Source organism: Oreochromis niloticus, linkage group LG10 (genome assembly GCF_001858045.2).
Source record: "Oreochromis niloticus isolate F11D_XX linkage group LG10, O_niloticus_UMD_NMBU, whole genome shotgun sequence".
Classification (NCBI taxonomy): Eukaryota; Metazoa; Chordata; class Actinopteri; order Cichliformes; family Cichlidae; genus Oreochromis; species Oreochromis niloticus.
The window spans coordinates 3,066,922-3,088,021 of record NC_031975.2 but is presented as its reverse complement, the minus strand read 5'-3'; the positions used below and the strand labels follow the sequence as shown (position 1 = coordinate 3,088,021).

The window sequence follows — 21,100 nt, the reverse complement described above, 5'->3', positions numbered from 1 at the left end:
GAAATAATACCTCATATGTATTATAAATATATAGTGTATGTCTTATATATAAAATACCTTATAAGAAAGTTGGAACTGACATTGTACAAATGAAATAAACCAGAGCCTTTGAACCCACAGTACTGAATTTAAGTTTTTATTTCTCTTAAAATTTAAACTGAAAACAATCCAAATAGTCCTTCTTTCCAAGCTGAGAAGGCTTCAGATTAAGTTTTCTTTTAATGCAAACTTTCTATAAGTATGAAAAGAAATACTGTGTAATGATGCAAAAAAATCAAACTGTCTTTAATAATTTCAGAGGACTTTAAGACTAAAAGCTGTAGGATTATTGTTCACAGTGTGTGGCCACAAATGTGCATCTTTACTTCTCTGCACACAAAAAACAAAAAACAAAGCAAAATTTCACACATTAGAATTTGCAGAGGGCAGAGGGAGATGCAGAAGGGGAGGACGGGGTATCTTGAATCAACCAAGATGTAATGTTAATGCTTTAGCCTTTGATTCGTTTCAGGAACTAAAGCACACATTTGGTTTCTGGGAGAGATCATCGGACAAAGAGGAAAAATGTGACAGGAATCATCTCACATTTCTCAGGGAGTTGAGGGACATTTGCACATTTTAAGTGTGGGTGGAGATCTCAGGAAAGGAGGCTCAAGATTAGAGCTCATGGTAAGAGAAATAACTTAATTAAACCTCTGCAGGGGAGGGTGCTGAGGTTGCCAAGGAGGGAAGCGTGGCATCAGGCCCGAGCTCATGGAAATGTCCATGTTTCCTGGAATTTACCAGACAGCTGGGTCAGGGTCGGGGGGCTGCCAGATCTCAGGCTCAAGGATGACATGCAGGTGCAGAAGTAGGGAGTCATAATCATTCTTGTAATTGTACCATTTTTCTCCATCCCTGCTATTTTACCACTGTTCTGATTTGTAAAATTCCTGCTAAGACTGACTGTAAATCTAACTGATAAAATCAGTTATCAGCAAAAACTAGAAAGTAACACAACATTTGCATCTGCATTACATTTATCACATCATTCAGTTCCTTTTAAAGCCTTTCGTAAGTTTAAGTGTTCAGAAAAGGCTCTCAGCACAAAGAGAAGCATGGAATGTAACGCAGTGCTCGGCTTCTCTCCACTTTCCTTTCAGACTTTTCAAACAATTGAAGCGATTGTTGTAATATGTACATAATTATGTACACGGCCACTGAGGACTATGGTGGCAGTGCCTTACCTCAACACCTGGCAAAGAGGGAGAGGAGATGAGTAAAGTCTTGTAAGAGATCTGGCTATTCCAGGCCCAGCAGTCAGAGATTAACCCTTGGCTTTGGATAATTACATAAGATCCCTTTAATCCTTTGCAATTTAGCAGTGGCCGTGAAGGTACCTCAGCTAGAACTTCTTTGCACATGAAATGCAGGCTCAGGTGCAGTTTTTAACCACATGTTGAGGATGACAAGAACTTTATTGGAACGTGAACAAAAGCCATGAGAGGGATTCTTGTAAAGCCTCATTTGTGAAGTTTAAAACACACACACACACCAACACACACAAACACACACAAAAGAAAACCTACTGTGTGTTTTTGTGTGTAGAAATGAATTAACAAAACTGTGCTCGGGAAGTGGTTGTAGTGGCAGTGACAGCAGGAACGCTTAATAAGAAGATTTATTTTCATCTCCTTTGTATAACTAGCTCTTTGTTGGCCTCTAGTGGCCATGGAAAGTACCAAGGACTGTCAATTTGAAATCACCATTTCGGCTGCCATTAGTTGTTAACACATTCATTCCACAAGCGGAAGGTCACTGGTTTGATTCAAGCCAGAGACACAAATCCCCTTTAGGGTTGCATCAGGAAAGGCATCTGCTGTGCAACTCTGCCAACTCAGAGTTTTGTTGTTATTATTATACATATACATAATATACATATAATAGCAATGTTTTAATGAGAGTGATCTACCTATTGATAAGATCACATATCTCTCTGAGAACCTTCAGTGAGGCCTTCAGTCCTACATTCACATGTTAACATATTCATGTCGAAAAATGCTGCAAAGAAATAACAGCGTGGTGTAAAAGAACAAGGAGAGCGTTACACCGGACATGCTTCCACTGCTTCTGTAACTTCCTGCTGTCTGATCTACTTCTAAACACAGAAGTGGCAGTGTGAGAGTGCACATGACACGAAGAAGAAGGAAGGATTCATGGGGGGGAAAGTTACTCAGACAGTGTAGGGACTAAATACTGTTTTGAGTACTGACACAGCTATCAGAAAGAATCAGATATGGTATGTAGTGAAGCTTGTTCCAAAAATCAGACCATCTCTGCAGATTTAATCTGACTGTATTCTGTACAGAGTTCACCACTTACAGCATTACTAAAGTGCTAAACCCTGCCAAACTGTTTTCTAGACAGTCTAGAAAACAGTTTGACAATAAGTCTTTTTATTGTGTAATTTTAGTTGCAGTTGTACTGCTTCAAAGAACTTCCTGTTGTATTCAGTGGTGTACTCCACATTCCGCTGCCCAGTGGTCTGTGCGGCTTTCAAATCACACAACAGAGGAGGAAACAACAGGATGAGGAAGAGAGAAAAAAAAGTTGAGGGGGGGGCAAAGTACTGAGATAATTATAAAGACAATTAATTGCCACTACGGCAGTAGACACCAAAAAACACCTGCGTTGGCAGGCATGTTGTGTATCGTGAAGAAGAACAGTAATGAAGCTACCACATAAACAGGGCTATATTTAGAAAGTATGCACACTGGTTTCTTCAGCCAGACACTCTCTATTACTGAAAGTACAACATACATTATGTGGACTTTGTTAACGAGTGGCAGGTCTTATACAGTTAGTCATGGGGAGTAACTTTAGGAGAGGTCATGAGATGGTAAGTTGAATATTTAAGGGTTAACTGTTTGATTACTCTTTCTGAAATAAAGTTTTAGGCTTTAGGACCTGGGAGGGTGAGGATTCCTCACCCACTGATCCACATGGGCGGGACTGGCCTGGAAATCTGATTCCAGGGCAGAGATTTTCATGCTCTGGGGCCTGGGAAATTGTCTCATAGACTTCTGTCTTTGCCATCAGATACTTTCACTTAATACCGGTCAGGTCAGTGTTGGGGGGATCTTTTTGTAAGCAGCTTGACGATAAACCTGCCGAGTTATTCAAAGAACCCAATAAGGTAAGATAAATGTGCTCGGACCACGGAGGAGGGAGGGAGAGAGTAGAGGGCTTCCATCAACTGGTGGGAAATGTCCAGGCATGTGAAAAGAGGCCAAAAAGTCTGTCTATAACATGGTTAAAGATTCCTTTAAGGCTATTTATTTCCTGCAAGTAGGGGGAAAGCAAAGCAAGCGTTTGCTGCACAAAACTAGAACTGCATGAGAGTCCAGACTTTCAGGGAGTTGGCTAAACCTTTTGACCTGATTTAATCTGTAACAAGGGACGCCTCTCCTTCTTTTATCTACATATTTTCAATGCCAGTGTCATTCATACTAAGTCACATGCCCAGAAAAATGAACTGCTTGTGACATGCTCAATTAGACTGATCTAAACAGCTCTGAACTACATCTCTAAGTGGTGATATGTATATAGCCTGTCCTCCCTACAGTACACGTCCGCTCTATGTACATGAACTGCTCTAACAAAAACGTGTCTTTAGCTGTAGGGGTGTGTCAAGTGTCAGTGAGTGGCCACTTTTCCCTCACCACAAGTAACCAATGAGCATCAACCAGACTTAGTCCTCCATTAGAGAATTTTATATATATTTTTTCCCCTCTCCCAAGTCATGAACAACTCAGATCTTGCTGACCAATGTTTTGGCTTAGACACAGTACACCCTGAAGCTGCCTACGTGGCTGTTATACAAGTCATTGTTTGAGGTTTGCACAGAGAGAGCTGCTTTAAATGGCATGGGCTAAACCACACTTCCTAGCCTACCACAGCTTGCATCTTCTAAATCTCAAGAGTAAACCCTAAGTATGTACTGTTTGTCTTCATGTCTTCTCTTAGGTTTTTTCTTTTAGTAACATTACACCATGTGGGTAACAAACCTCGTATCTCTCGTCCTTCTGACGACTGCAGCCTCGGCAGCCACCTCCACATCAAAAAACAAAGTGTTGAGTAACCATGCCACCATCCTGGCTGACAGCACTGCCAATTTGGCTTTCAGTCTCTACCAGAGCATGGTAAAAGACAAAAATGTAGAGAACATTATCATTTCCCCTGTCGTCGTGGCCTCCTCTCTGGGTCTCGTGGCTCTTGGGGGAAAGGCCTCCACTGCCTCTCAGGTAAAAACCATCCTGAATGTAGCTAAAGTGAAAGATGAGCATCTCCACTCCAGTCTGGCTGAGCTGCTCATAGAGATGAGCGACCCAAAGACTCGCAACATCACCTGGAAGATTAGCAACCGGCTGTATGGACCAAGCTCCGTCACTTTTGTGGATGACTTTGTCAAAAGCAGCAAAAAGCACTATAATTGTGAGCACTCAAAGATCAATATCCGAGACAAGAAAAGTGCTGTGAAGTCCATCAACGAGTGGGCAGCCAATTCTACTGATGGCAAACTGCCTGAGGTGACCAAGAATGTAGAAAAGACTGATGGGGCGATGATCATCAGTGCCATGTTTTTCAAATGTGAGTGGATAAGGCTGTGTATGCATGCAGTATTCTATACTATTCCCTAAAAGGCACCTAAAATTAACTAAATGTTTTTTTCTCTCAGGTCACTGGGATGAGCAGTTCCATCGTGAGATGGTGGATAACCGTGGATTCATGGTGTCACGTAGCTACACTGTTTCAGTGCAGATGATGCATCGCACAGGTAGGTGGAGACATTCCTGTCAGCTTGTTCAGAGACACAGTTTGAGACTAGGAACGGTAGAAAATTTGGGGAAAATCTAAAAGTTACTGCTTTGGGATCAAGTGGAACACTCAGAAAAAAAAGTTTTTCCAGAACTGATGGACCTTTATTTCAATACAATGCTCCAGAGGATCACAGGGCTTGAAAAAGTAGTACCCTCAAACCCACAAACAAAATAACTCCACTTTTTACATGTGCACATTTCACTAGTGAATGAAGGAGTGACTAGGGACTCATTGCCTTTAGTAGATACATCAAAGTCTCTGACACAAAACTTCTGGTAGAAGGATTTTTGGCTAGCATAGCCAAACTAGCTTTCTGTTTAGTCTTTATGCTAAGCTAAAACATAAGTGCAGTGACCTTTAAAATCAGTCTTTTTCCAAAAATGTGAAAGTATTTATACGTACTGCTATTACTGATACTACTACAACTTTAAGATCACTACACACGTTGATTAAACATAGATATTTATGAGTAAATCTGATATTTTTCACTACTGTATATTGGAGAGATGAGTCAAAATGACTGCTATAACATCTGGGGAGATATCATAGGGTATCTGTAGGTAGGAACTCTATTCACATTAAAAAATGATCATAACTCGCTGAATTTTCAACTCATTAGTAAACAAAATAAGTCCACTTTAAATGGTTTGATTAGTCACAAATGCCGGGCACTTACAGTATGATTATTTCTTCCCATTTATACAGAAACAATTTCCAGTATATACTTTATCCACCGTTTTTTTGTTTTTTTTGTAAAAACAGTGATTAACAGCTGTGCATTTACCAGTTCAATATCCAACATTATGCAGAACTAAGTATGAGTAATAAATGTAACACTTTCTTTTTTTGAAAACTGTAACCAGCAGAAATTTTAAGAGGCTCTCTAAAGTGCACGGACAGATTGATGATATTTGTGATTAATTTGTTTCATCAGGTCTCTTTGGATTCTATGATGACAAAGACAATAAGTTATCTATCCTGAGCATGCCTCTATCTCATAAGAAGTCCACTGTTGTATTCATCATGCCCTACCATGTGGAACCTCTGGATAGACTGGAAAAGATGCTGACCAAGAAGCAGGTGGATAGATGGATTGGTTTGCTAAAGGAGACAGCTATAGCTGTGTCTCTGCCCAAAGTCAGCATGGAAGTCAGTCATGATCTGCAGGTAAACAATTTAAGAGTTTTTGCCTTAGCACATAACGCTCTTTTACATGGGCACTATAAACATTTGATGTTATTCCTCAGAAACACCTCCAGGAACTGGGCCTGACCGAGGCTGTGGACAAATCTAAAGCTGACTTCTCCAACATCTCTGGGAAGAAGGACCTCTACTTGTCAAGTGTGTTCCACGCCTCTGCTTTGGAATGGGACACTGATGGAAATGAAATTGATACCAGTATCTTTGGCACAGACAAGCTGAAAAACCCTAAACTGTTCTATGCTGACCACCCCTTTATTTTCCTAGTAAAGGACCAGAAAACAAGCTCCATCTTGTTCATTGGCAGGATGGTCCGACCAAAGGGTGAAAAGATGAGAGATGAACTGTAACCATGTGTGTAAGTTAGATGTTTGGCTGTGATCATGAGTGTAGATTTTATACTGCAGCATGTTGAGAAATGAAGAGTACATCTGATACTGTGTAAGCACTCTTTTATGTCACATGGCAACAACATTCCATTATACACAACCTAAACATTTGTCTTGTAATTACTGTACGAGGCGATGTGCACATCTTTGAATTTGGGACAGTTTCCAGTATTTCAGTGTGTATGTGTGTGTGTGTTTGTATGTTGGCATGTCACATTATGGACTGAATACTTACATTAAGTATGACTTATTAAAGTTTTTGTTAAAGCACATGTTGTTTTAATGACGTAGCAGTAACATCAGAATTTGTGCACGAAAAAGGTTTCTGGTGTCATTAAGTCTTAAAAATTATGTAAAATGTGCACATCCTACAAGCTTCTTCACCTTTTTGTGTCCACATGTCTTTGTTTTGAGTCACCCTGAATGCAGTTTGATATGTGTACATGTGGTTTAACCCTCTCGAGGCAGGCGTTGCCGATTTGCAACAGTTAAAAACTAACAACCTGATTACCCCACATACATATTTTATGATTTTTTTTTTTGATAATTTTCCCCAAATATCAGATTTTTCCTGTAACTAAAACTTAATTTGAGCCTGAGAGGGTTAACAATGTAAAATATGATTGAGCTGTTTCAAATGTCCAGTTTTTGCAATAAAAGTATAAAAAAGAACTAGCAGGTTTCATCCTTACTTTAGGATGCTGCCCTTTACTGTGACCTAAATAACGTCTGGTTTGCTTGTCAAGAGTAGGAATTTGGCCTTAGGCGAGCAGAGTTTTAGTAGGATATAACAACTGAAACATTCCACTGAAGGTGATCATATAGCCTTCTGGACAGCTCTACCTTCAAAGGGGACCTGGCCTCTGAATGCACAAACTTAGGATATTTAGACCTCAACTAAATATTTGACAAAATATTCTGGTATAAACACATGGTTGCTGCAGCTGCTCCAGGACATGGTTATCAGCAATTTCCTAATAACAACTGCTCCAAGACATATAATTAATGAATGGTCCATCATTTGATTGGCTAAAAAACCGGTTAGGTAAGTAAGTAGGGCCTAAGAAAGCATGCAGGAATCACTACTGAAGATAAACACTGTCATTGTCAAGAGCACAGTACAGCTCAACACACCACCTAAAGGCCATCTGTATTTATGACACATGCAAAAGGAAAAATAACAATTAGACAAAAGACATGTATTTCCTTTCTGTTGCAGTATATGCCTGCCATTTTTAACATAGTGAACACAGTTCTTTAACATGAATTGCACTGTAGCTTAGTCAGTGGAGAACGGGTGGTTAATTGTTCTGCCTTTCATATAGAAGCAAACAGCTATGTAGAGATGTATATAGCAGTGGAAGTCTCAGTTTTCTGTTACTATACAGATTTGTGTTTGATTTCCCCCACCAGCCTAGTGTTTTATCGTCATTGTACACACTGTTTACACTGTGTGACTGACTTGTTTAGACTGTGTTGTTCAGTGGTTCCTCTTTTGCTTGAGCTGTATGACACATTTCTAATTGTTGCTGACGTAGTAATAACGTCTTGATACTGTTTATTGTTGCTATGACTTAACATAGTCCACACTTTAATGTGTACAGGAAGAGAACCGGTCCCCCCATGCCCTTTTATTGGTATTAGGAATTGTGTATATTTATTGAGTTAACCAGCAATAGCATAATACCATTGCAATATTTTTTAGGTTACGAGTTTTTTAAAAAGTAGTATGATGTTTACATATTTACAAAGAAAATATATAAAATATGTAGGAAATGGGCACTTATACATTACATGAAAACCTTTGTTTATAATACCTTCAAGGTGTGCTTTCACTTTATGTGTATTAGTATTCAGTTTTTTTTAACAGCAGCTCAACTGGCTCTCGCTATCGCCCTCTCCGTCGCGCGTGGAGGAGGGCTCGCGGAGCGCTCGTGCACTATGATGGGACTACAAATCCGTTAGCGCCTACAGCCTCCTCCTCTTTCATCATGGCTCCCTCGATAGACAGGCAAGGATACTGGGGGCGGCCGACCTCAACGCTGGACTGGTGTGAGGAAAATTATATCGTGTCCTTTTACATCGCGGAATTCTGTAAGTAAAAATCTGCCCGCACCATCATTTACTCTAAAAACGGTGAATTCGGGGGTTCGTTTACGGAGGCTTTAGGCTGGGAGAGTCGTAGTAATTCACCCCTCTAAGGTAAACATAGGAAGAACCGGTGTAACTGTAATTTACTACATATCTATTATTGTATTAGCTCGGCTAATAACAGGATTTTCTCCGTGTAGTGTAAACGTTAATCTGTGCGGCGTTTGCCCTACCGGAGCTGTAAGTAAATGAGGAAAAAGATAGGCTGTTTACAGCGGATATGTTGTCAACCTGTTCTGTGCATCGTAACGCTAGCCAGCAACCTTTAAACCTGTATGCAAAACAGCTCAGCACAAACGGCTCACTTCACATTATTTCACGCTGCCAGCCATTTGTGTTACAAGTCTGCTGCTGAACGTGCTCTTCCTGTAAGACAGTACGTTAGTCATTCACGGACACCACTGGAAACTTGATAAAACATTCCCTTCACATTATCAGGGCGCCTCTTTGCCTTGTCCAGCGATAAAAAAAACCTGTTCCTCTGGAACCGTAATCTTAGATTTAACCGCTTTTTCCATCAGTCTTATCAAAAAGCTGTCGTATCAGCAGAAATGACAGGACAAAGGCTTGAACCTTTATTAAGGAGACAGTAAAACCCTTCGAAAGTATTTACTCTAGTCAAACAAAAGTGAACAGAAGAATGACCCATTCCTGTGCAGCAAACACGTTTACCCAGCCTATTAATAGTTCATGGCGACAGTTTGTAACATAAAGTGATACAAATGACTGCCGTCATGTGTGACAGTACAAAATCCATGTGTCCAGCAAGTTCATTGTGAATACAATGTATAACTGTTACAGTACTCTTCCTTTGAAGGGTTCACTTGCTGTTTTCAGCGGTGTTCAGAGTTACTGTATGGTGCAACAGTTGATCCAAAGTTGGCTCAAAGTGAACTTAAGCCTTGCAGTCAGAGTTTGGACTCCTGCTTTGTTATCTGTCTGACACACATCTGACTAGCTGGAGGTTTTCTGCTATAGCTTCTTGTGTCCTTTATAGTAGACTGCACTTCTGGTATGGGTTGTTTTTTTTTTATCAGTAACCAAAAGCTGCATATTTTGGTGGCTTTAATCAGACATCTGCAGATAAAGGCATGCTGGTTTCTGGAGATCCTAGTAAGCCAGTTTTCAAACAATGCAATGTCCTGATAAGTCTGATTGTTTTCCACGCCTCAGTGCATACATAGCCACACCCAGAAAGAGCAAGGTTGTATTCAGAGTTGAGCTCTGTTTTGTCAGGTTCCCTGTGGACTAGATGATGTGCATGCAGTGCTCTATGCACACGGTAATGACCTAAAGGGGGTGAGGGGGGGCGGGCACCGGTTCAGTCAGAGGACACATTTGTATATAAAGCGTAGTTTTGCTCGATGTAATCAGTTGAATCATTTGAATCAGAACTGACCACTACAACCCTACTACAGGTCGCCCTCATCTATCTGTGCCACAGTGTAAAACATAGTTCAGTGGGGAAAGAAACAGTCTATAAAATTAGGATCTAACTTACCTACTTTAAGATGGAACGGAAATATAAAAACACAAGATTGTACCGTGATTTCAGGATTGACTGTATAGCTGTGATATTAATTTGTCAGTAAAGGGGTCAGGTAATTTCAGTTTTGACTAGCTAAGAAGCAAAAACGCAGATCAGTCTAAATTCAAACTATTTGCATATTTGTACAGTTTAAATAAACAAATCCTAGTGCTATTGCTGCTATATCGTATAATAGAGCTTTTATAGCTGTGTACCCTTTGGATTTTACGCTGCAACCGTGGTAATGAGATACCATGCATAACATTCGTTGCGGCCATGTCACCTTTTCTCTGAGCTTTTCAGAGATGTGCAGTTATCTTAAAGGTCATGTCATCCGACTTTCATTAATCCATGCTGTCTTTGCTGACAGGGAACACTGTCAGCAACCTGATCATGATTCTCCCTCCCATTTACGGGGCCATCCAGACATTCCGTGACGGCCTCGAGTCCCGCTACATCTGCTCTTTCCTCGGACTGGCAGGTTGGTGCGCTGGCTCTGCATTAATGCTGTGATTGTTGCGAGAACGTGTTTGTGACAGTTATTGAGAGCAGTGGCTCAGTATTTACAGCAAATGCCGAATGTCCTAACTTTGAATGTTTGTGTCTTGTGTGTACTCTTTCCCCTACCCAAGCTGTTGGTGTTGGTTCCTGGTGCTTCCACATGACGCTGCTGTATGAGATGCAGGTGGGCTGCAAATCTGAACATGTCAGCAAAAGCGGGCATAAACTGAACTCATGAGCATTTGCTACTTGACAAAATGCTGGCTTCTACAGTGTTTCTTTTCTTTTCTGTCTCGTCATTTGCAGTTACTGGACGAGTTGCCTATGATTTACAGCACCTGTGTTTTTGTCTACTGTATGTAAGTGCCGTCATCTTTTTGGATCAATTGTTGCAGCACTCACCTGAGAACTAATCCAGTATCACTGTAAAATGAACCAGTGAATCCTTTACTGATAACTTGATGCCTTAAAAAAACTGTAACAGCCTGTGTTTGTGAAGATTCGTTTCTAGATTTCACTTTAGCTCAGCTTATAGTTGCCCTTTGTCCTTTGGTTCTCTTCTTATCAAGCTCATTATAAAAGATAAATATTAATTTTTTTTTCAGATATGAGTGTTTCAAGCAGGAGAAGAGCGTCAGTTTATTTCCTATTGCATTATTATTAATCTTCAGTGTCTCAGTCACTGTGGTGAGTATACATGTTTTCATTACCAGCTTACTCTGAAGCTGAACTCAGGAAGAAAGCATTAACGATCGTCTGTCCCTGTTGATTGTTACTTGTGTAGGTATATTTGCAGTGGAAGGAGCCAGTGTTTCACCAGGTAAGGGAGTGTTTTGCATTATGTTCACCTGACTCATGTTGCTCATTGTTTGCAATTAGGGCTCAGTGTGCCTTAGGTCTTCCTTGGCTTGTGTAAACACTGAGCTTGCCAATGCGGCATGCAAACTCGGCTTGGTGCATTGTGGGTGTTAAATGTATGGCAGCATTTCATGCCAAAGCAGAGGAATTTCAAGTGAACCATTAGGAAAAATGATCCCGAGCCCCGAAACGGAACCAAAGCTTTAACTTTGGCGTTAAACACGTCAAACACTTGTTACCAGGAAGGAGATAAATCTAATAAGCCATTAAAGATAAGCATAGCCAATTATGTATGGCTTCTGTTAGTGTTTGTCTGTACCTGTTATAGTCTCAGGTAATGTGTTGTATTACAGCAATAAGGACAATGTGACAAAGTGGCCTTTGTTTAGTCCTTGGAGCTGTATTTGTTTACTAATCACACTAGTCTGTAGTGGTTGTGATAACGTTCCCTCTGTTCTAGCATGGTGAACCAACACATCCATAAACATACACAAGAGACATGATGTCAGATTAGATAACAGTTGTGTGCCACTCAGCTGAAGAACGTTTTCTTTATTTTTAAATCTTACTCAAAAATTTTACTATTACTACTACTATTGCTAGTAATAATAATAATAATGATGGTAATTAACCCAGGCCTGCTACTGGCCCAGTTCCACTGGCAGCCATACACAGCCTCCACCAAATGTAACAGATGATGTAGTATGCTGTGGATCATGAGCTTTTCCTATCTGTCTGGTTTATTTAGTATTTCCAGTCTGATGCTTGCATCAGCATTTCTTTTGACCTCATATTAACCATTCCAGTGAAAACACTTGAATACTTGAAATCAACTAAATTCTTCTCTTTACCTGATACAGCTTGCTAGCCAGTTGTCAATATATTTTTGAACCTTTGAGTTAAAGCTAAAAGTTTGCACTTGAATCACATTAAGCTGTTTTAAGCTGTAAATTCCACTGTGGAGGGTATACAGAGCTCTGTATAGCCTCTAACTAGAAAAAATGTGTAATTGTCCAAATACTTATAGGCCTAACTGTATACACAGGCTCCTTTCTTTAGTTATATTCTAATTTACTACAGTATTTTTCCTTTTTATCTGTTGTTAAAAAAGTGCCAAGTCAATAATGCTACAGGTCAAACACAACACAGTCTAACACGGTTTAGTGAGTCCTGAATTATGAGCGTTACAGTTCTGTCTAAAAGTCTTGAGCCACCCTTAATTTCTTTATTATTTCCTTCCAAGGAACCAGACGTGTAACCTTTTGAACTGTTCTTCAGTAATAGTTCTCCAGGCTTTGTGAAGGTCTTTCAAAGTTTAACTTTGTCACCGACTTGTTGTCCCTGACCATTTTCAGGGAAATGTTTCTTTGTCAGCTTAATAAATAAAATGACCTATGATCTTTCAAGTATAAAAAGACACCTGACATCTAAAAAACCTGTTTTAAATTGTATCTTTAGGCACTGTGTTCCTAGCAGACTGTTGCAAAAACACAGAAGTTGTTTCCATTTGTTTTTCAGTTAAAGTAATGAAAAATGCCAAAATTACCTTTTTATGAATTACCTTTTTATGATATGAGCTTTTTTTTTTTTTTACTTGACACATTTACAGACTTGTGTTTCCGGCTTTTTCTGCCTTCTGGTGAGCAGCTGTTGCTTGGAATTGGAGCGTAGGGTCGATCCCTGCACAAAGCTAGTGCAGTGTTTGACCTTTTATTAAACGTGTCCACGCTTTTCACAGCTCAGCTAAAGCCAACATGAAACAGAACTCGAATATGATTATGGGCTTGGCTAGATTTAGTATTAGAAATCTTTCTTTTTCGATTATGAGGAACTTCTCAGATATGCCACTTCCCGAGCAGAAATAAAACTGCTGACACTTCTGATTATAAAGCTCAAATGATTTATATCATGAAAAGTTAGCATTTGGCTATAATGTGCGTGAAACACCAGAAAACAAAAATGTTAGATGAAAGGAGATTTTACATGACCAACACGGCATGCTAATAAGCTGTGTTATTATTTGTCGTGTGTAAGCTCGGGCTGTTTGCATCGGAGGAATTTCCTGTCAGTTGAACTCTGCTGACTCAGTGGAAATGTATAATTACTGAAAGATTTTATCTGTATCTATATCTGCATGATCCAACTCTGTTTCAAACCCAAACATCTGCCCTTGTTTCCAGGTCATGTATGGTGCTCTAGTAGCTTGCCTAGTATTGCGTTCTATCTTCATTGTTACTTGGTAAGTTTGCCACAAGGTCCATTAAAATGAGAAACATTACCATATCAAAAGCCGTGTTATTCATTAATATTCAGTAAGGCAACAACATGCTGAAGGGTGTTCTTTTGTTGTTGTTGTTTGATTGTCTTTCAGGGTGTACCCATGGCACAAGCCACTGTTCTACACCTCTTTAGCTATCTTTTTGTTGGGTTTCCTTCTTTGGAACATCGACAATATCTTCTGTGACTCTTTAAGGTGAGTAGTGGAAGTTAAGGTTAATTGTGAAATTCTGAGAACCAAGTTAATTATTCTCCATTTAACAGTTGCAATGGTAAAAGTGTTCACTTCAAAGTCATGAACCGTTAACTGCAATGTTACTGCAATCAAACCAACTGACACTGTTTCTCAAAAAATAAGAATGCATGTTTAGGTTTAAATGTACATGCAGGTGTCAAATAACAATCCTTGGGTCAATTTATTATTTTTTGTCGTAGGAAGTAAAACTTTTTGCTTTGTTAATGTCTTGAATTGCTGGGTCAACACTTTCTTTTGAATCCCAGAGCCAGTAGACAAACACTGCCCCCTGGTGTTGGAGTGGTAACACAGTTCCATGCATGGTGGCACATATTCACAGGTCTGGGGTCTTACCTACACATACTTTTCAGGTAAGCTTCAGTCACAGGAGATTACAGCTGCAGTGAGGTTTATTATCCACATGCATTCAAATCATTTCTTCTTCTTCTTTTAGCTTGCAGATCAGGTCGACCTACCTCAAGTACAGGCCAAAAGTAAAGGTACACCCAACTCTTTGTCTGCAGGATATTGTCTATGTTATGAAGTGTCACGTGTTCGTTTGAATATTTGTTACTTCACTGGTGACCTGTGGCTGTATCTTAACATTGTACAGTTTCTATGTGGAGTGTGGCCCACATTGCACATTGAACCACAGAGGACAAGCTGAATGAAGGAAAGGGGACCAACTGAAGGATGGTGACTGCCAAAAGCAGACATCGTCGGCACCGGGACCTGCCAATGTCACCCTGCAGCTGCTGGGGGGACCCAGCCAGGGGGAGGGTGGACCCCAAGACACCACCCCAGGGACCCTTCAGCTCTACAATGTGGGGATTAAGTACAGTATAGCACTGAGATCAGTTCTAAGACATTATTATTTTTTAATCACCATAATTTATTAGACTAGTTTTTCTGTAATTTTATTGAAGTGTAGTATTTTATTTGCTGATTAATTTTGGATGCAATGAAGTGATGTGCTGAAGTGACTAATGCTGAAAGGGTTTTGGACTTTAGCTTGGGTAGGGTTTGGGAATGGGGAAATGAGTGTCATTAATGCAAAAGTCACATGACATTGCCTTTGTATGTTCAGTCCTGTGAATGTTTAAATCCCCATCAAATGCATCCCTATTAGTAGCAAGTATAGATCAGAGTGCTTTGCTTATCGGTAGCTGAGAGAACACTACTTTCAGCACATCCTGCCCCTAATGTAGTTTCGGGATATGCTTACTACAAATGGAGTAAATGCCAGCTAGAAATCTGATGCAGTGTAGCTCAGATGTCTCGACTTAGTCATAGTTGCTCACTCATTTGCTTGGTTATTTTTTTGTAGTATTCTAACATTTTAGGTTGCACTGGGATTTAAAAGACACGTGTGGTGTGTGAGGCAAAGTAATGGTTTACTTTGCTTCTAAACAAGCAAGATTTCGTGCTCTTACAAAACAAAAAAATTATTGACAAAGTTAAGATTTTCCCTGGTCCATGGCGCAAGATGAATCACTTTCTACATCTCCAGTTTCTCTGGACAGACAGAAAGCTTCCTCTTCCTGCTAAAGTGATACTCTGAACTAATTTGTGCTCTGTGAAGGACTTTACAGCCACCTCACCAGCCCACAAGGGTAGGTGTAGTGGAACCATAATGAGACCTACCTCAGGGTGTGTGATGTTAAGAAGCAGCTTTGCTGAAATTGGAACAGCAACTGAAGGATATGATTCAACATAAGAAAAGGGGGTGTGGGTGCAGGAATGTCACTCAGGACCATTTATCAGGTTGTACAACAGCGGCCCCCGACTTTTGCGCCACGGACCGCTTTACGTCCGACAGTATTTTTACGGACCGGCCTTTAAGGTGTTGCGGATAAATACAACAAAATAAAAGCAGTACCGGTACAAAACAAAAGACGATTTATTCATAACACGCGAGTTAACAATAAAAATGATAAAAACCCTGAAAACCATACATTTCACACCCGAGCCTCACCTCTCGCGGCCCGGTACCAAACGACTCACTGGGGTTGGGGAACGCTGTTGTACAGTACAGGACAGTCATACTTGAAACGTTGATAGTGAAACTAGTTAAAAGTCTGTCAGTAGAACTTTAGTTGTTGAAAGTGAATCAAAGGACCAAGTGAATGACTGGAACATGTCTGAGTTGTTACATCTTTATGAGCTGCGGTGAATGAAGAACTGGACTTATCCACTTCTGGCTAGCTAAATATCTCCTTCTACATTAGCTATAATCCCCTCAATCTTCATTGATTAGTGATGTGCGATACCACTGATTTCCTTTCCGATCCGATACCAAGTAAAATTCAGGGTGGTATCGATGATACTGATCCGATACTGATACGTTGTGGAAAAACATCAGAATACTTGTTCTTATTGTATAATAATGCAGAATTATCATACAGAAATAAAAAACCTGCAGTTGTGCGCTATCTGAACACGCTGCCTGCCTGCAGCACTAAAAGACTCCACGAGAGACGTCTGTCTCGCCCTAGCAGCACCTGTCCCTCTCCTCTCCTCCTCTTCAGTTCGTCTCAACATAAGCTCGTCATATTCTGTGATATTATTTACTCTGAGGTGCTTGACGAGGTTAGTAGTGTTGCCACAACACTTCACTGTCTTGCCACATGTATCGCAAACCGCGTCTTGGCTGTTTGTGGAGGAAATATACGTCCGCACATGACTCCGTTTACTCTCAGCCATTGTTGTGAGTGCGCAAGCCAAGGGGCTACGACACATTTATACAGCCGTATTTCGCATATTACTATGAAAGGCGGAAGAGAAAGTAGTTCCTTCCAAATGATATAGTTTCTTTCCACTGTGTTCCTGTTAATGTTAAACTACAAATTTACCCCAGATTACTGAAATATTGATATTTTAATATGAGAATCCATTCTAGAACATAAATAACTGGTATCGGAGGAATCGATATTTCAGTATGGATCCGCACTTCACTATCATTGATCATTATGTTAAAGAACAGTAATATGGCCAAGTGTCCATAATAATTCTGAGAAAAACTGAGTCCCCTCTTTTAACTTATACACAAACAACACTACATTTTATTTTTTTTAAAAAAAGGCATCATAATGAAGAGGCAAATTGTGCATATATAGATCTATAGACGCCTTGTGATACAGTTTGTCATACAACCACTAGGTGGCTGTAAATTTCCAGCATATTTCAGATATTGCCAAGCTTGTCCTTAAGTGTATGAAGAACTACCTATCTGCTCTCGATCCAACTGTTAGGATCCATGCTTACATTTGTGTGGTGAAATGAAGGGCTTTTTTCTTTCCAATGTTTTTGTTTGGTTACTGTGAAACCATGGAGATGTATGTAAAACTGGAAGATGCACAACACTACTGTAGTGAGAGATTCATTTTCTGTGGCCTCAACTGCTGTGCACTGGATCATTTTTTTTGTCATAATTAAACGCTGTGTCACTAACTCATGCTTGGGTCTAGTAAGTACAGACACAGTCTTACAAAAACATTCACAAGCACAATGTACAAAAGGAAAGTATTACCGTTGTCCAAATGCGTGTTTTGAAGCATCACTGTATGAAAGAGCTTGAAAACGTTGTTCATCAGTATGGGTGATCAGGTGTCAAAGAAGGTGCCTTATCGTTTTCCTAGCAGTGTAATCCAAGTTGCCTTGATGTTTGTGATAAACCATTCAGTTTGTGTTCTGCAGTGTGCCCTTCCCCTGATTATTTGCAGTGAAGAAGAGCAAATTCTGCCATGGTTTTTGTTGTACTTTGATCGTGTGCCAGTCTTTTACGATGTCATGTATTGTCAAATAAAAGAAATGTCAAACTTCCATCATAATATACCATGTGTATCGTGAGTATTGTGTGTTATTGCCATGTTGTTAGTGAGTCGGTTAGAGTCATTCAACCCGAGAGTGAAGCAGTAGTTTACTGTGACACATCTACACTCAAAAATGTGGTAAATACATCTTCAGATGAAGAATGCACCACATATTAAACACTGTCATTAGGCCAAAAGTACACCCCATTATTCAGTAGCTTGCAGAACCACCTTTAGCAGCAATATATTAACATATTTCAGTGAGGCTGAGTTTTGGACTTTGTCATTGCTACATTTTGTTTTTCTGTGTTTTGGCTAAGCTTCGCTTGTCACTGTTGGACAACCTTGTTTGACTGTAGAATAATAATTTTTTTCACTGTAAAATGAAAGACTTAAAATGAAAATAATTTCCAAAAAGTTGTTTGGAAATGACCCTTTCCAGATTTATGAGCACTGAGGGGTTGGTTCTCTAAGGTCTTTTCTCCTTGGCATTGTGGTAACACACAGCTGAATGCTCCAGACCACCAAATTGCCAAAACGTCTGTTTTTATAGTGCTTGTGATGAGCACCACCTGGCTGCTACTTACCCTCTTAACTCCCATGGAAACAATAAGGGTGTAGTTAGTTTTTTGGCATTTTGGCTAATTTTTTGTTAAATAACACCTGCATGGTTTAATAGGTCATTTGTTGTTGTACATCTGGAGTTGTATTGAGCTAATGTTAAGACTTGGAAAGCACCTGATTTTTATTATAATTTTTTGATACGTAAAACCTTGCATATAAAAAATGGAACCTCCTAAAATAAAAGACATGTAGAAGCTGAGAAAACTTTCCATACACTGAGGAAGTGTGTTTGTTATTATACCTCTGTGTAAGGCATAATAGCGATAGAAGGCTTGGTGTGGATTATAAACGGTGACAAATCTCAAAATGTGTCACCACCTTTCTTCCGCTGATTGAGGTCACTGATTTGCCCCTTTAGTCAACGAGTCCTTTGTTAGTCACTTGAGTCTGTCTGAGTGAAATGCCAACAGGTTCCAGAAATCTAATAAAGGTGTGTGTCTGTGTGTGTGTGTGGTAGAGCATGCACCAAAAAACAGTTCAGCCACATGTCATAAAAATTTGGCATGGTCATAGTACTATAAATTTAAAACTCTGCCTCTCTGAATAAAGAGTCTGAACTTAGTGTAAAGTTGGTTCCACCTTTTCTTTACCTCCCTGTATGAGATAAGTGCTGATCGGTAACACACAGCCCAAATGTGTCCACTTGGTGTTTGAGGATTTTAACTTAAAAAAACAACAATAACAAAAACAGATACGTGTCTTTATTTTCAGCATATTTTACATGGAGGAATTTGACTCTCAGTACAGGATGTGTGATGTGGTGTTTCCATATATAATCATGTCCAAGGTTTTGGACAGTGACACAGTTATTATAATTTTGTACCACAACACACCACAATGCATGAACTATTAAAAACAGCTGCTCTGTTGGCAGCTGTGTTGCAGATTAGTAATTGGAAAACTGACAGTGACAAAGTATCATAGCCAACTGTGACATGTTTTCCTCTTAATTCATGATACATTAAGCGGATGAAAGGATCTGAGTTGATACAAAGTTTTAAACATATGAGTTCCAAAAATGGGTTGAGCCAAGGGTTAAAGACCAATATCTGTACCATAAACTGAACTCAAGGCCAGATCAGGGCTTTGATTTGTTCTTTAAAAGGCAGCTCAGGAACACTAGGAAGCCCGTGGAAGGCAACTAAGGTCAGAAATCAAGAGATTTCTTCATAAATATAATTACAGTCACTTTACCTCAAAACACAAACAATAATCAGGAACAGAAAGGAAAGATTCCAGATTAGTCCTGAAAAAAGATTGCAGAAATCAAGATTACATTCTATACTACAGAATACTAAGAAGAGAAGAAAAGAATATGGAGGAAGATAAAAAAAAAAAAACAACAAAAAAAACCTCTCATCCAAAGTATATCACACCATCAAACCTTTATGGGCATATGATGTGATATGCTTTCCAATGGAACTGGGTCACAGGAGTTTATTTATGCTGTGTCTGCTGTAGGAAGTAGCACAGTCAGTGTGGAAGTTTACATTCTGCTCAAATTCAGGTTCAGAAATTAGGGACATAAACCAGGAAACACCTCAAAAACAACCTCCTAGTTTTTACGTTACGTTTACGGGTTGCCACAGTCGATCATCTGCCTCCATTTCACCCAATCCCTAGCATCTTCTGCATCTTCACTGCATCCATGAACCTCCTCTGAGGTCTATTTTTCTACTGCCTAGCAGTAGAATCAACATCCTTGGTTCAGTATATCCACTATCCCTCGTCTGCACATGTCCAAGTCATCTCAGCCTTCCCTGCTGACTCCCAGTGAAAATCTTATCTCACTTCTGCTGAATTTCCTCTTCTCTCCTGTACATACCTCCACCTCTCCAGGCTCCCTATAACTGCTCCCTATTTTCCCCCAGGGTTTGTTATGTCATCTGTGAAACTCATAGTCAGTGGAGACCCCCACCTGACCTCATCTGTCAGCCTCTCCATCAACATTGCAAACAAGAAGGGGCTCAGTGCAGATTTCTGATGTTATCGCCCCAACCTGAAAACCCATCTGTCACTCTGACCACACACCTCACCACTGACCTCATACATGTCCGGCACCAGCTTCACATACTTGCTCACGCACTACCACAGTTCCTCTCTTGGCACCCTATCATATGCTTTCTGTAGATCCACAAAGACACAGTACATCTACACCTCACTTTCTCTATACTCCATCAACGCTCATAAGGCAAACATCACATCTGTAGTGGTCTTTATTGCATGAAGCCATGGCGCTGCTTGCTGATTGTCACCTCTCTTTTTAACCTCTTCAGCCCCAAGGGGGTTTCTGAGCTTCCTGCTCGAAAATGCAATGCCTAAATTAAATTGATTATTTCTCTGCAATTACAAACTCCGTCCTTACAATCTTGGTATCAAAATGAAGCTAACACTTGGGACATTTAATCAGAGGTGTAAATATTAAAGCGGATATTACTGTGTCAAAGTTACTGAGACTGGAACACAGAAAAAGGAAGTGGATTTTATTCTCGCCTAATTTTTTTCTTCTTTTGCGGCTAATTCGGTGAATTTTGGTCCGATCGTGGTCAAACTTTGTGTGTTTACGCAGTGATAGCCCTGGAAGCTAGCCAGCCTATTTATAACCGGTTACATGAAGTCTGAAGACTGTCTGGTTCTCGTTTGCGTGTTTAGCGGACTTCTGCGC

The 21,100-nt window shown here is 40.0% G+C and overlaps 2 protein-coding genes across 2 annotated transcripts; both read left to right on the top strand.

Annotated features, from left to right (window-relative positions):
• The first annotated feature begins 2,989 nt into the window (after window positions 1–2,989).
• serpinh1a (serpin peptidase inhibitor, clade H (heat shock protein 47), member 1a) lies at window positions 2,990–7,121 on the top strand. Its single transcript, XM_025910749.1, has 5 exons — window positions 2,990–3,175; window positions 4,006–4,629; window positions 4,718–4,816; window positions 5,795–6,027; window positions 6,108–7,121. Exons 2-5 carry the CDS (start codon window positions 4,032–4,034, stop codon window positions 6,408–6,410), a joined length of 1,233 nt encoding a protein of 410 aa, XP_025766534.1. The 5' UTR covers window positions 2,990–3,175; window positions 4,006–4,031; the 3' UTR covers window positions 6,411–7,121.
• A 1,274-nt stretch (window positions 7,122–8,395) lies between these two features.
• On the top strand, window positions 8,396–17,821 carry acer3 (alkaline ceramidase 3). The gene is made up of 11 exons (XM_003449836.5): window positions 8,396–8,543; window positions 10,499–10,609; window positions 10,761–10,813; window positions 10,936–10,988; window positions 11,235–11,316; window positions 11,414–11,449; window positions 13,668–13,726; window positions 13,859–13,960; window positions 14,266–14,370; window positions 14,454–14,499; window positions 14,613–17,821. The coding sequence occupies exons 1-11, from the start codon at window positions 8,441–8,443 to the stop codon at window positions 14,664–14,666; spliced, it is 804 nt and encodes a 267-aa protein (XP_003449884.1). The 5' UTR covers window positions 8,396–8,440; the 3' UTR covers window positions 14,667–17,821.
• The last annotated feature ends 3,279 nt before the right edge of the window (window positions 17,822–21,100 follow it).